Below are 12,733 nucleotides of genomic sequence, written 5' to 3'. Positions count from 1 at the left end.
GTCAGCGTTTTTTTTTTTTTTCTTTCTTTCACCACCAGAGGCCGCTCTCGTACTGTATAATGACAGCAGACCCCACAAATGCATTAAAAAGTATTCAATCGTTTATACTGGCACAGACCGAAGGAGCATTAGCAGCGGTGTTACAGCATGGATTCGTATCCCATCAACTCTTTATGAGCGCTGTGTCACGTTTATAAGTGAAAAATAATGTGTTCATTTACATGCCAACAACTTTCATATAAACGCACTAACGGGAGTTATGATGTCTTCCATAATGCACTTGACTTGTTTTACCATAAAGCCCCTCACTTTCTGGAGATTTATCGGCAGCCGTGTTAGTGCCTGGAGCTGGAGCTCACAAATGACTTATTTTATTTTATTTTATTTTATTTTGTCATAAATTAAGTACGCATTACAAAAACATTATAACGTTATGAAACTGTGAAATGTGTTCTGAAAGCCCCACAGTGTATACACACACACACACACACACACACACACGCGCGCACACAGAGGCAGTTTGAAACATTGTGACAGCTGTGATGGAGTGCCTCATTAGCCCTCAGCAGGATGTTCGAATCTGAAGATGTTTTCTGTGTCAGTTCCTCACTTCCTGCACTTGACCTGAAAACCCATTCTATCACTCATGTACGTGTTAAGCAGACCTATCTGACACCTCGACCTCCACACGGTACATCATTAAACAATAACAGGCCATATGGTAAAGTAAGCCCCACACACACACACACACACACACACAGAACCAAGAACGCACCAGTCTTATACTGGTCGAACGATTCCTGTCGAGGAGGGCATAAAGTTTTAATCGATGGTTATGTGCAGGACAGTGTGCATTAAAAGTCGTTCTATCCCAGGTTGTGTAGCTCCAAATATCTGTATCGGCATGCATACTCACTGTCCACTTTATTAGGAACACTTTTTATCGTGATGCTGCCACATGATTAGATAACTGCATGCACGTTCCTAATAAAGTGGCCGGTGAGTGTATACGCTTTCAACTGGCCTGAGCCAGGTTTTTTTTTTCCGCCCCTAATATAATATGAACCCTACCTAGAGTACCATTCTCACAGTAGGAAAGAAAAACAAAACCAAAAAAAAAACCTGATGTATCAGCATGATCTATGACCGTATGGGTAATTCCTCAACCTCAGCTCCATCACTCCAGGCTCATGATTGGTCTCGGGTAGAGATGGGCACTGAGCTGATTTTATTTCTAATCCCACTTGAGTAGTTACTATTTTTGTTTGTGCATAGAGTCGGTTCTGTTTCCCAAAATTCATGGATGCTGTAAATGCCTTTTGCGATGCCAGTTTGTCTTTGTCCTGGGGGCTTGGTGTACGACTGCTCTATTCACGCGTGCATGAAAGTAAAAAAAAAAAATCGTCCTCTCGTGTGATTTGTTGTTGTTGTCGCACCCTGTAGGATCCCGGCCCCAATACACACGTCTAGTCTAGACTTCTGAACCTCTCTGACAAACTTGGAAATAAATAAATAAATAAATAAATAAATAAATAACCGTGTGTATTCATGTGTATTGGTATAGATGGATATTTTATGTCCTTGTATCAGATGGGGCTGTGTATTACTCAGTTGCCTCTCGATTTGTGTTTGTGTGTGAGTATGTGTTTCTCAAAATGTGCGTGTGTGTGTGTGTGTGTACTAACAGTGCTGCATTTGTTTCAGGTTGTGTGTGTGTGGGTTTCCACGGCAGCAGCAGAAGACATGGCGGGAACCCTGTAACCGCGTGATACTGGACGCTGAGTTCATGGTGCAGATGCTCACCGCCATCTATCATGCAATGTAAGTGGGCTACAATAATGCATGTACATGTTCGAGACCAGGACAGGCAGCAAAAAGTGCACTAATGAAGCCACTGCTTCCGAAGTATATCCTTCCTTGTTCTCAAAGCTGTAACGTTTAGTGATGATAACGGCGGTGGATTTTTCTTAATATATATATATGGCGTATTTGTGTTTTGGAAATTGGATTTCAAGAATTATCAGCTAAATTAGATAGATAACACGCACTAGTGTGTGACTTTTATTGCTTAGATATTTAACTTGTACATATAACATATACTGTGTATGTATGTGCCGTATAAATAATTACACCCCCAGGGAAATTGTTGTTTTTATTTGGACAAGCAAACAGTCGTTCCTTTTCGAAACCGTGCCTGTTAACAAAGGCGATACGATATCGAACGACACATAAAATCGACGTTTTGTAGTCATTTTCACAAATAGAATTAACAAAAAAAAAAAACCAAACAGATCAATCAGGTGCTCAGAATTGGATGCCAGTGTCTTATTTAAAGCCCTCTCATATCTAGTCTGGTGTGCCCTTTGTTATTGAGGCGTGTGGTGTCATCATGCCAAGATCTAAAGAGTTCTACAAGGCCTTCAGATAAAAGGTTGTGGATGTCTATGAGTCTGGCAGGGGATTTAAAAAGATCTCCAAATGATCTGAAATACATCATTCCACTGTAAGGAAAATCATCTACAAATGGGGCAGATTTCAAACGACTGCCGATTTGTCCAGGACTGGCCGTCCCGGCGAATTCGGTCCAAGAGCAGACCGTCTGATGCAAACAGAATTCTGAGAAGTTTTCTCCAAGAATTCTCCAACAGAATTCTCCAGACTAACAGTAGACATGTTTGGCTCTGACCAAAGACAGCTTTTCAGGAGAAGCACCTCGTAGCAACTGTGAGCGGAAATGTTACGGTCTGGGGTTGCTTCGCCGCCTCAGGGACTTGGACAGCTTGCATTCATTGATTCAACTATGAATTCTGCATCACATCACGGAGTGCTTGAAGATAACGTGAGGTCCAATCCACCGAGGAATGGCTCGAAAAGAAGAAATGGAAGGTTATGGAATGGCCTAGTCAAAAGACCTGGATTCGAATCCCATTGCAAGAAAACCCTCAAACATCTTGCAGTGTCAGAGACTGGTGGACAGTTATGCAAAACACCTACAAGAAGTTATTTCTGCAAAAAAGGGGGCAAGACTACCTTCTGAGGCCAAGGGTGTACTTACTTTTTACACAGAAGAATATCGCGTCTATCGATATTTCTGCTGAATAAACGATTGAAAATATTTCATTTCGTCGTTTTGAAGGCATGTTTGCTCTACAGCGTTGCAAAAATAAATAAATAAATAAATAAATAAATAAATAACCACACACACACACACACTAACTCAGTCGTATGCTATAAATTGCATACGTCTCCATGAAGGTCATCGATTTGCATTGGACGACTGGCGGGTTGGTTTCGAGTTCTATGTTACCAGAAATAGGAGACACCAGTGGTATTTTTAGACGTCGAGCACGGATGGCACACTGACTACTGGATCCCAGTTATCAGGATGTCACGTATGTAGCGACGACAGTCATGACCTCTCTTTCGAGCGATCTTCCCCGTTGTCAGGAAGCCTCGATTAGCACCACTTTTATCCCGTTAGCTAGAGGGGCAGTCGATTTCATTTAATCTGGACGCGGCCGCCGCTCAACAAGTTAGAGATGATGATGCTCTCGGGTTCGAGATGATCGGGTCCCTACTCTGATTGCTGTGCTGTGGTATAAAGATGAAAGACTGGGGGAGAGAGAGCGGGACAGTGAGAGCAGATCGATATACTCACTGGGTAAGAATCATTTTCGCAAACGTGTTTATTTTTTTTTTACTTGGTCAGAAGCCGCTGTGTAACAGTGACGAACAAAACGACACGATTATCTCCGAGTCCCGGTGTCTAATTATCATTTCTCATTCAATTGACAAGCGGCATTATTTTCTGATTGCGTATGATAAGTATGATGCGTCATCCTTTAATTGATTCAAAAATTGACAGCAGTGGCGAATTGCTGCAACGCATTGAACTTTGTAAACTTTCCTTGGCTTTTTGCAAAGATAAGGAGGTGGGTGATGGAGATAACAATGGCAGGTTGGGTATGGAGATAGACGTAGCACCGCCAGGGTCGGGGGTTCGAATCCCGCCTCTGCCCTGTGTGCTCGGAGTTTGCATGTGCTTCAGGGGTTTCCTCCTCAAATCCAAAGGCATACTATGCTTTGCGAGCTGATTGGCATTTCCAAATTGTCCGAAATGCGTGGACGCGTGCGATTGTGCCCTGTGATGGATCGGCCCCATGTCCAGGGTCAAATTCCCTGGGGTAGGCTCCAAGGTCCCCCGTGACCCTCAGTAGGATAAGCGGTACATGAAACTGGATGGATGTTAAAGCAAATCGAATCATTAAATATCAGTTAGACAATCAGCATGTTGGTATTTCAGTTGAGTAAAATAGATTTCCCAAAACATTTAATAGTAGAAAATGTCAACGGTTCACCATGTGAAGAGGTCTGTGTCCCAGGATGAATGAGTAACGAAGCTGAACGTTTCAGAAGGTACCGTACTTTCATATTCATTGCACGTTGTTTTTGTTTTTCTGTTCTCGATAACGTGTCCGAACCGTGCCGCGCGTTAAAATTGAAGTCCATCCATCGGAAATATAAAAAGCAAAGCAGAAGAAGTGGTCAAGTCCACAGTGATGGCACAAAAAAGCTCAGTGAACGACTTGCTTAGGTTGAAAACAGTTTAATAGCCTAATGCGGCGATTTTCAAAGTGGGGGACGCGGCCCCCGTGGGGGCCACCGGGGGGCGCCCGGGGGTCCTCAACAATTTGGTGTGAAAAATAAATTCTCACTCTCGGACAACCACACACACACACACACACACACACACACACACACAATCAGTTCGTAATGTAATGTAAAGATGTAATTATTAATAATAATAAAAAAAGGGGGATATAATCAGAAGTCAGTATTTTTAATGTGTTTTAAAGACATCTTGCGAAAGGGGGGCCTCGGACGAATGTTTATCCCATTTGCTGGGCCTTGCCCTGGAAACGTTTGGGAACCCCTGGCCTAATGGATTGAACCTTGATTTGAGAAAAGATATTGTGGAGGAGGTTTTCTCCAGCCTACAACAACATTCTCGTAGTTTTGAAATCCAGTCTGACTGAAAATCACGAGCAACCGCTAAATTCCTGTTAATTACGCCATGCTTTTAAAACTCCCAATATATGAAATAATAAATACTGATCATTAAATCCAGGTAAGCAAGTGCTAGTGCTTGTTTGTGTTTCTAAATCAGCACCTAGACTCATTTGCACATAATCTCCCGTTCCACTGCTACAGAAAGCCGAGTTGCGGCAGGAAAAGACCAAAGATCAGCCACACCTGCGTTTACATTGTTAAACATACAACAAGTGACTGAACGCGGCGTACAGTCCCGCTTCCTGTGTACGGGTGTAACACTGACCTTGATCAAAGAGCGAGATTTCAGATCCTCCCGGTTCTCCTCCTCTGCGTTTGCTCGGCTTGTTGGGTGTAGATGAAACATGAATAAGCACGTCTGAGCATCGATGAACAAACACACATCTACCTGATTGCAGCAGCTGGCAAGACGCTCAATTCCTCCTGTTCTCCATCAGGAAAGAACACGGACGGAGGAAATTCCGAATTCAGGCTGCTAGTACATCATTTCATACTTTAACTTCATTTCTTAATTACCGTTACAACTCAGAACCCCCAGTGGAGCTGAAGTTCATTAATTTCGCTGACATTCGAGATACAGTGTGAGTAATTATACAATACGAGTATACCTACACCTAATATCTACATGTATATGAACTACGACATAAGTAAGTTCGTACGTGCACAGTTTATCTGCTCAGGACGACCAAGGGAGTCATGAACAACTATCACAAAACATAAAAACAGTCGTCGATCATCCAGGTAACGACACGCTGTATTAGGAATCGAGCGTGTGTAAACTTTTGAGCCGGTTCATTTGTGTAAATTCAGTTATCACCGTGTCCGTTACGCGAAAGAGATTATTCACGGCGGGACTAAATGAAAACGCAGTTTTTATGATCCCGCTTGTTTTTCTGCAAGGGGTGTGTAAACTTATGACCTCGACTCTGTACCTACGTTTTGTAGACATTAAATGAAAGTATCGTTACACAGAGTTTTCACTTCTTTCTTTCTTTTTTTTTATTTTTCAGGATGCTGTTTCGCTGGAGGTTTCCGAGCAGAACTGCGTGTCATTGAAATGTCTTGTAGAATTGATGCCGTGCTTTTAATGGCTGATAAAACTACGACGAGTTTAAATCGCCAGCAGTATAAGATGAATCAAATAGCCCTCGGACTGCGATCGCAGCATGCGGTTCTGCACTCGGGTCTCCTTTAGTGAACAGTGGACTAGTTCAACGAACAGACTTCATATAAACACCGTAACGAACGTTCTTTTACTCTCACACTCTCCGTCGTTACGCAGATGACGACGGGTTCCCGTCCGAGTCCGGTTCCTCTCGAGGTTTCTTCCTCGTATCGTCTCCGGGAGGTTTTCCTCGCCACCGTCGCCACCGTCTCGCTCAATAGGGATAAATCCACACACTTCAAACCTGTCTCCTGTGTTTATATATTTCCGTAAAGCTGCTTTGAGGCAACGTCCGTTGTTAAAAGCGCTACACGAATAAAATTGAACCGAATAAAACACCTCGGGCTGTGCTGTTAATAACATGACTCGGGGGTCACGTTACACCACCCCGTCGTTTATTATCTTCCTGTAACATCACATCCCGGTTGTGCTTTATTACTTACTAAAATGCACCTTTTTGTAAAGTACTGTATGCCTCTTAAACTAGCAACTCAGCGTGTGTGTGTGTGTGTGTGTGTGTGTGATCTCTTGCAGTTATAATGGGGAGTGGGATCTCGGGAGAGAGGCGCTGGATGATATCTTATACAGAACCCAGCTGGAACTCTATTCTGAACCTCTATTGGTGAGAACGCCGCAGTACCGCACACACGTTCCGGGTTTACAATGACTAGGAGGTAGGCTTGTGCGGTATAAACCGTGTGGCCGTAAGTATGTGGACACTTGACAATTAAACATCCCGTTCCAAAACCCTGGGCATTAATATGGAGTTGGAGGTTTACTGCTTACGGCGCGTCGTCGCTGCCAACAAGTAGTTCCCGACTGCACAGCTGATATTATTATTATTATTATTATTATTATTATTATTATTATTATTATTATTATTATTATTATTATTGCACCCTTCTCTACTCTCTACTTTAACCTGAAATGCTCGTTCTCCTGTCTTTCTATTTATTTATTTATTTATCTATTTATTAGCCGTTCTAGATTATTAGATCGCCGATCTTGATTTTGAACGGTAAATCATGAGCTGGGACAAATCAATATTGCCTAATTCTAATATGAACATATAACATACCGATACTCCAAGTGAATGAACAGTTACTGCACAGATATAACCACAGAAAGGTGAAGAAAACATAAATACCTGCCCGCTGTTACCAGGAGCAATATGCAGTGATCCAGTGTCAATATCTCCCGCCCTTATCATCCCAAACCCTTCATCCTTCATTAGTTGGGGAATGCGATGAAGAACTCCTTGCCAGACAGCGCTCCGGATGGTTCTCAAGGGAAGAAGGTACTGCAGGTGGAGGTGACTCCTACTGTCAGGAGGATCTCTCGCTCCGCTGTTACTGCGGCCTCGATTCGTAGGCTTCGCTGGAAGAGAGAAGGTAAGACGGCTCCTCGGCTCCATGTGTTCTTCGTGACCTCATCTTTTTTTTTTTCTTTCTAGAAATTGGTTTGATTCTCTTTTTCTTATGCCAATCTCTCACCTGTCCAAGGCGTCATTTTAACTGCTTGATGTTGTGGTTTTGTTATGAAGTCAATGTTATATTGTAGCATCTCTCTCTTTTTTTATGTTTGTTCGTGTTGTTATTGTTGTTGTTGTTTGTATTTTGTGCTGCTGATTTTGCACACTGCTGTATCACCAGACAGACGTTCCACCGTCTAATGCGTTACGGTGGAATAAAACGCAGACAGCACTAAAGAGCATGTTTCCACCCTGTTGTGTCGAATCACAGATTGTTTTGACTTCTCGACCGAGGCCGAGTTCAACCTCTCCATCCATTCCGGCCTTCACGCTTCCATGGAGCCGGCAGCCAATCCCGTGAGAGGAGGGAGGGGCATACTCACGGTCACACTTGAGGGTAGGCGGTCCGGGGGCAGGGGAGGGCCGAGCCGACGATCGTAGCGGGGGAATTGTTTAAATTTGCTCCGTTAACGTTCTTTCCTTATTGGGTACCAAAGCTTCTCCAGACTCAGCCAGCTTTGCTTGGAACTAAACGTTAATAAATCTATCCATTCCGTCCTTGTAGTGTTATGCCGGGTTTGGGTAAGGTGGGAATAGATGTGCGTGCATGATACCCCGTCATTCAACTAATCAACCTTTTGACCTTAAGTGCTGCCTATTATTCAGTGACCGAGCATGCTCAGTGAGGTAGAGCTCCGCTGCTGAGGACACTTCTTAACTTTTGTTGCTATGCTCTTCCTTGCTGTTTGTAGAAGTCACGTGGACCCACCTGGCCTCTCTTGGGAAGGAAATATTCATTTCCTCTCAGTCATAGCTCTGTAAACGTTGGATTTGAGGCGTCAGATACACATCTGTGTAACCCTTTCATGCGTAAATCATTCAGGAATCTATCCAGCTTCTTTGGATGATTTGCTACTTAAAATTGCATGTTGTAGGCATTTCTAAACATGACTTATTTAAAAAGGAAATGGATTGCCCGTATGTAGGAATACCATGAGTAACACAAGGGGGCGGGGGAAGACATTCTTCCAGCGTGAAATTTTGTTAATATTCAGACTTAATAAATATATTCGCATGTTGGAAAGGGTTAATGCGCAAACGTAATACCGTGGCTGAGTTTCAGCACTAATAGAATAATGAATGAAAGCCTATGAAACTCGTGATATTTGACCCTGGTTAATTTACAGTCTGTAGTAACGTTCATCGTCAAGACTTAATTTTAAGATTAAGATTAACAGGTCGCTGGTGGAGATTTAAGGGGATAAAACCTGACGTTTACATCGGTTTAAACTGGATTAAGTGGTGCACTTGATGAGAGGAGAATCCGCTTGGTTTCGAGAGCAAGCTCCGTTAGGGAGGAAGAGTCTTGCTTTGCACATTCAGCTGTCCTGCCTCATCTCCAAGCATGTGCATGCAGAGGCAGATGAAAATGGCAGATAGCCCATGAAACCTGCAGAGGATTGGACCCTGTGACGTGGACATGCCAGCGCTCTAGTCCATCTAGCCTCCTCGTCCACCAGCTGTGAGCACAATACGCATGGGTTTCGTCGTTCTGCGTTCCATACAGTGGGATGTAAAAGTCTGAGACCGCATTGAAAAACTGGAAATAAACAGGAGGGTTTAAAAAAAAAAAAAAAAAGATAATTAAAACAAAGAAATGTTCAATATCTTGAATATACGATCTTCTAGATCCTGCACTATTTCTAGGTCTCTGTTGAAATGTAAGCAAATGTTGACCATGTTAACTGCTTTGTACAGAAGGTCCGATTTTCCTGGTGTCTAATCTCTTCTGTCGAAGCATGCGTTCAGTCAGACAACGCGCTGAAGGATTTGATCGAAAATGGATCGTGAGGTCGCGCACAGTCGCGCGCACGCGGCCATTAAAGGGGACGTACCACGTACCGATAAACTCAGAAATCGAGATTCTACTTTCCACTCCAGTTGTGGTCAGGAATATAATCTGTAATGGAAACGATTGCATTTAATTACAAAGGAGTGCAAAACAGAAGCATTTACACCAGTGCGCTCAGACTTCGGACCCCACTGCATATGGAATGGCACACCCGAGACTGTGCTGTTAGGAGTGTTTGGGGTGTGTTTTCCGCTGATGACACACCGATTCGCCAACAGTTACGATTCTACGATTTTTAATTCTTTAACGAACGACATATTCGGCTTTTTAACCGTTCACGTTTACGTTTCATTGAATAGAATATGCGTGAGACAAGTTAGTTCGAGTCCCTCGCCAGCCTCCCTGCGTTCACTCTCTCTCCACGTCAATGAGACAAAAGACCCAGCTTGTCATTTTACCGAGTAACCGGAAAGCGCAAACCCCTCTGTTCTGAAGATCGAAATTCACGGACCACCGTGACCGTTAGGACCGTTAAGTGCTGACACCCGAGTCTCGTTCCATAAACGTCATCTGCCGAAAAGCTTCACCGCAACCGACGATTTTTTCTCTCTTATAACAACACTGCTTTTTTTTTTCACGTTTATTATTAAGATTAGGATTAGCGTCCACCGTACACCAATTCCTGTGTGTGAGCTGTTACTATAGAAACGATAATATATCAGAACAAGCGCGTTAATATAATATGGTTCGTGTTACGGACAGAGCTACTGTCCGAGCTGCTGTTATACAAAAAGTATAAAAAATATTCCACAATCGCGGAGCAGCAAGAGAAATGGCCCGGTCATCTTTGAACCTCCTCTGTGAGTGTGGAATGGCTGAAAGCTGCTGATTAGAAGATCTTAAAGTGCACCTGTTATGGTTTTTAAAATGTTACCTTCCATGTCGTGTGTTATACGGCTGTTTGTGAACGTAAAAAGTCTGCAGAGTTTCAAAAATCAAAGCGCACGACGGACGGAGTTATCGACTCCCAAAAGGAGGAATCGATTCTGAACGGCTGAATCGAGTCGTTAGTGATTCCTGACTTTACTTCCTGTACTAACCCACGTGGGTTTGTAACAAAAAAAACCTCTGGTCTTCATCGGCCGCTCGCGAACAGACGGAGTTGAAACTCCTTATGGTAGTGGGCGTTTCCTTTTTAAAACACGTTGACAGCGGTAGACCAACCAGAGCCGAGTGTGCTCTCTGAAAGGAGGAGTTCAGAATGAATCCTTTAGAACGGATCGTTAAACGAGTCGTTTGTGACACTGGGCGGAGAAAAGGTAATGCTGCAGCTTAATCTATGAGCACATTAAAGTGTTTTTTGATCTTGGATGCGTGTAAATCTACCGTGTGCGTCCTCTAAAACAAAATTAGGCACGTTTCAAAACCGTAATAGGTGCGCTTTAAGGTTCTGGCGGTAGACATTGGGTAAAGAAGATCAGAGATGCCGCTTAGTGCGGTACCATGTAGAGCTTTAAAAGCAAGAAGTAAAACCTTCAGTTCAATTCTGTGTTGAACCGGTAGCCAATGGAGGGAGGCCAGGACAGACGAGATGCTTTCCCTTCTCTTGCTACCATTGAATATAAATGTCTTTCCTTTACCAGCTTCTCTTTTTTTTTTCTCTCTCCTCCAAGTTAACCGAGAAAACGTACTGCCTTCCGTCCAGAAAACTTTGATCTCTGACTTATTTCTTACAAAGCGCTGAAACCGGAGACTCCATCAAACATCTCCGCACAGAAAACTTGACCATATCAACATGTCACACATGTTTACAATCTGTTTATGGGGAGTGTCTGGCATTTAACTCCTTGTGTAAGTTAGTACTATAGGGGAAAAAAAATAACATTGAGGTGGAAAATTAATGGACACTTTCTGACCAATCAGAATCGAGCATTCAAGAGCGCTGTGGTATAAATCGCTATTATTCCTGAGCTTCTACTCCTCAGTACGCTTAGTCTGTGTATAGCATGTTGACGTCCTGAGCGGCGGGGTCGGTTGCCATTCGGCTTTACGAAGAGTCTCTCTGCAGGACAGGAGAGCATGCGTGCTGGTGGCTTCAACATCTGCATGTTTTCCGTCACGCTCCCTCTTCTTTCCGTAAGCTTCCTGTTGAGTTCCTGTGATGAACAGAATCGCACAGAACCACTTTTTGTCTGCTTGATCCTTCATGCTTATTTATTTATTTATTTATTTATTTATTTATTTAAATTTAAATCTCTGTTGAATGTCTCACCCCACGCCATGTCCGTTCTGTTCTCTTGTTTTCTCGTCCTAGCTCTCTGGATGACCACTGAGTGGATGTCCGTCATTACAGTTACAGTTACAGCATCATGCTTTCTGGTCAATATGTACTCTTTTTTTTTTTTTTTTTTTCCCCCCTTTGGCTTACATTGCGAAAGCGTATCGTCTTAAGCGAATTATTTTTGTTCACAAGAGGTCATCAGGTTCACTCGGGCGTAGCATTAGGACTTTTCAACCGAACTGATTTCGCCCGAAACTCTTGGATCTTGTAGGATTAAAACGCTAAAGTTAAGCCCAGTGCAGCGGTTGGAATTGCAGTAGGACTTCAGACTGAACCGTTGATGGAAAGGAATGATTATTCTCCTGCTGCACTGATTGAGAACCTGGCCTTTTTCTCTCTCTTTTTTTTTTTTTTTGTTTGTTTGTTTGTTTACTCCACTCCAATCTCATTTAGCGTCAGGCGTCAGGGCGCCCGTCGTTTACCGAGAGTCGAGTGCTTTCTTCACGCGCTCATACAGACCCAGAGATTTCGATTAAACTGAGAGGGTTTTGTGGGTAAGCTGTTTGCAGGGCTGATTTTCAGAAGGGCAGTGACTCATATAAAGCATGACTAATAATGAAGCGTAAGAGTAAGAGTCGCCTGTAATCTGTTTGTGATTCTGATTGAATACTGCAATTCCAGCCGATTTATGAAGAACACTTTCACCACAGATGCATTCACGAGCACAGCCCTACGTTACAGCTCCCGATTATTACGTCTTCTACGCACAGTGTGAGGTGGTCTTCCGTCCTTCTTTCCTTCGTTCCTCCCTTTTTTCTTTCCTTCCTGAATACTTTCCTCCCTCCCTTCCTTCTTTCTTTCAAATACTTTGCATTGTTTCTTCCTTCCTTCCTT

At 43.2% G+C, this 12,733-nt stretch overlaps 1 protein-coding gene across 4 annotated transcripts in view; it reads left to right on the top strand.

The window, feature by feature from the left end:
• Positions 1-12,733, top strand: part of LOC108266709 (hyccin 2) — a 72,888-nt gene that overhangs the window by 52,669 nt on the left and 7,486 nt on the right. For 3 of the 4 annotated variants that reach the window (XM_017470372.3, XM_017470369.3, XM_047155858.2), the window contains 4 exons: positions 1,705-1,821; positions 6,770-6,857; positions 7,470-7,626; positions 7,978-8,103. In XM_017470372.3, coding sequence (XP_017325861.1) covers positions 1,705-1,821; positions 6,770-6,857; positions 7,470-7,626; positions 7,978-8,103 — 488 coding nt within the window. The remainder of the gene's footprint in view (positions 1-1,704; positions 1,822-6,769; positions 6,858-7,469; positions 7,627-7,977; positions 8,104-12,733) is intronic. The other variant, XM_017470373.3, reaches the window with a different exon arrangement.

The sequence above is a fragment of the Ictalurus punctatus genome, chromosome 6, assembly GCF_001660625.3.
Source record: "Ictalurus punctatus breed USDA103 chromosome 6, Coco_2.0, whole genome shotgun sequence".
Classification (NCBI taxonomy): Eukaryota; Metazoa; Chordata; class Actinopteri; order Siluriformes; family Ictaluridae; genus Ictalurus; species Ictalurus punctatus.
This window is presented reverse-complemented; position numbering and strand designations above follow the sequence as displayed.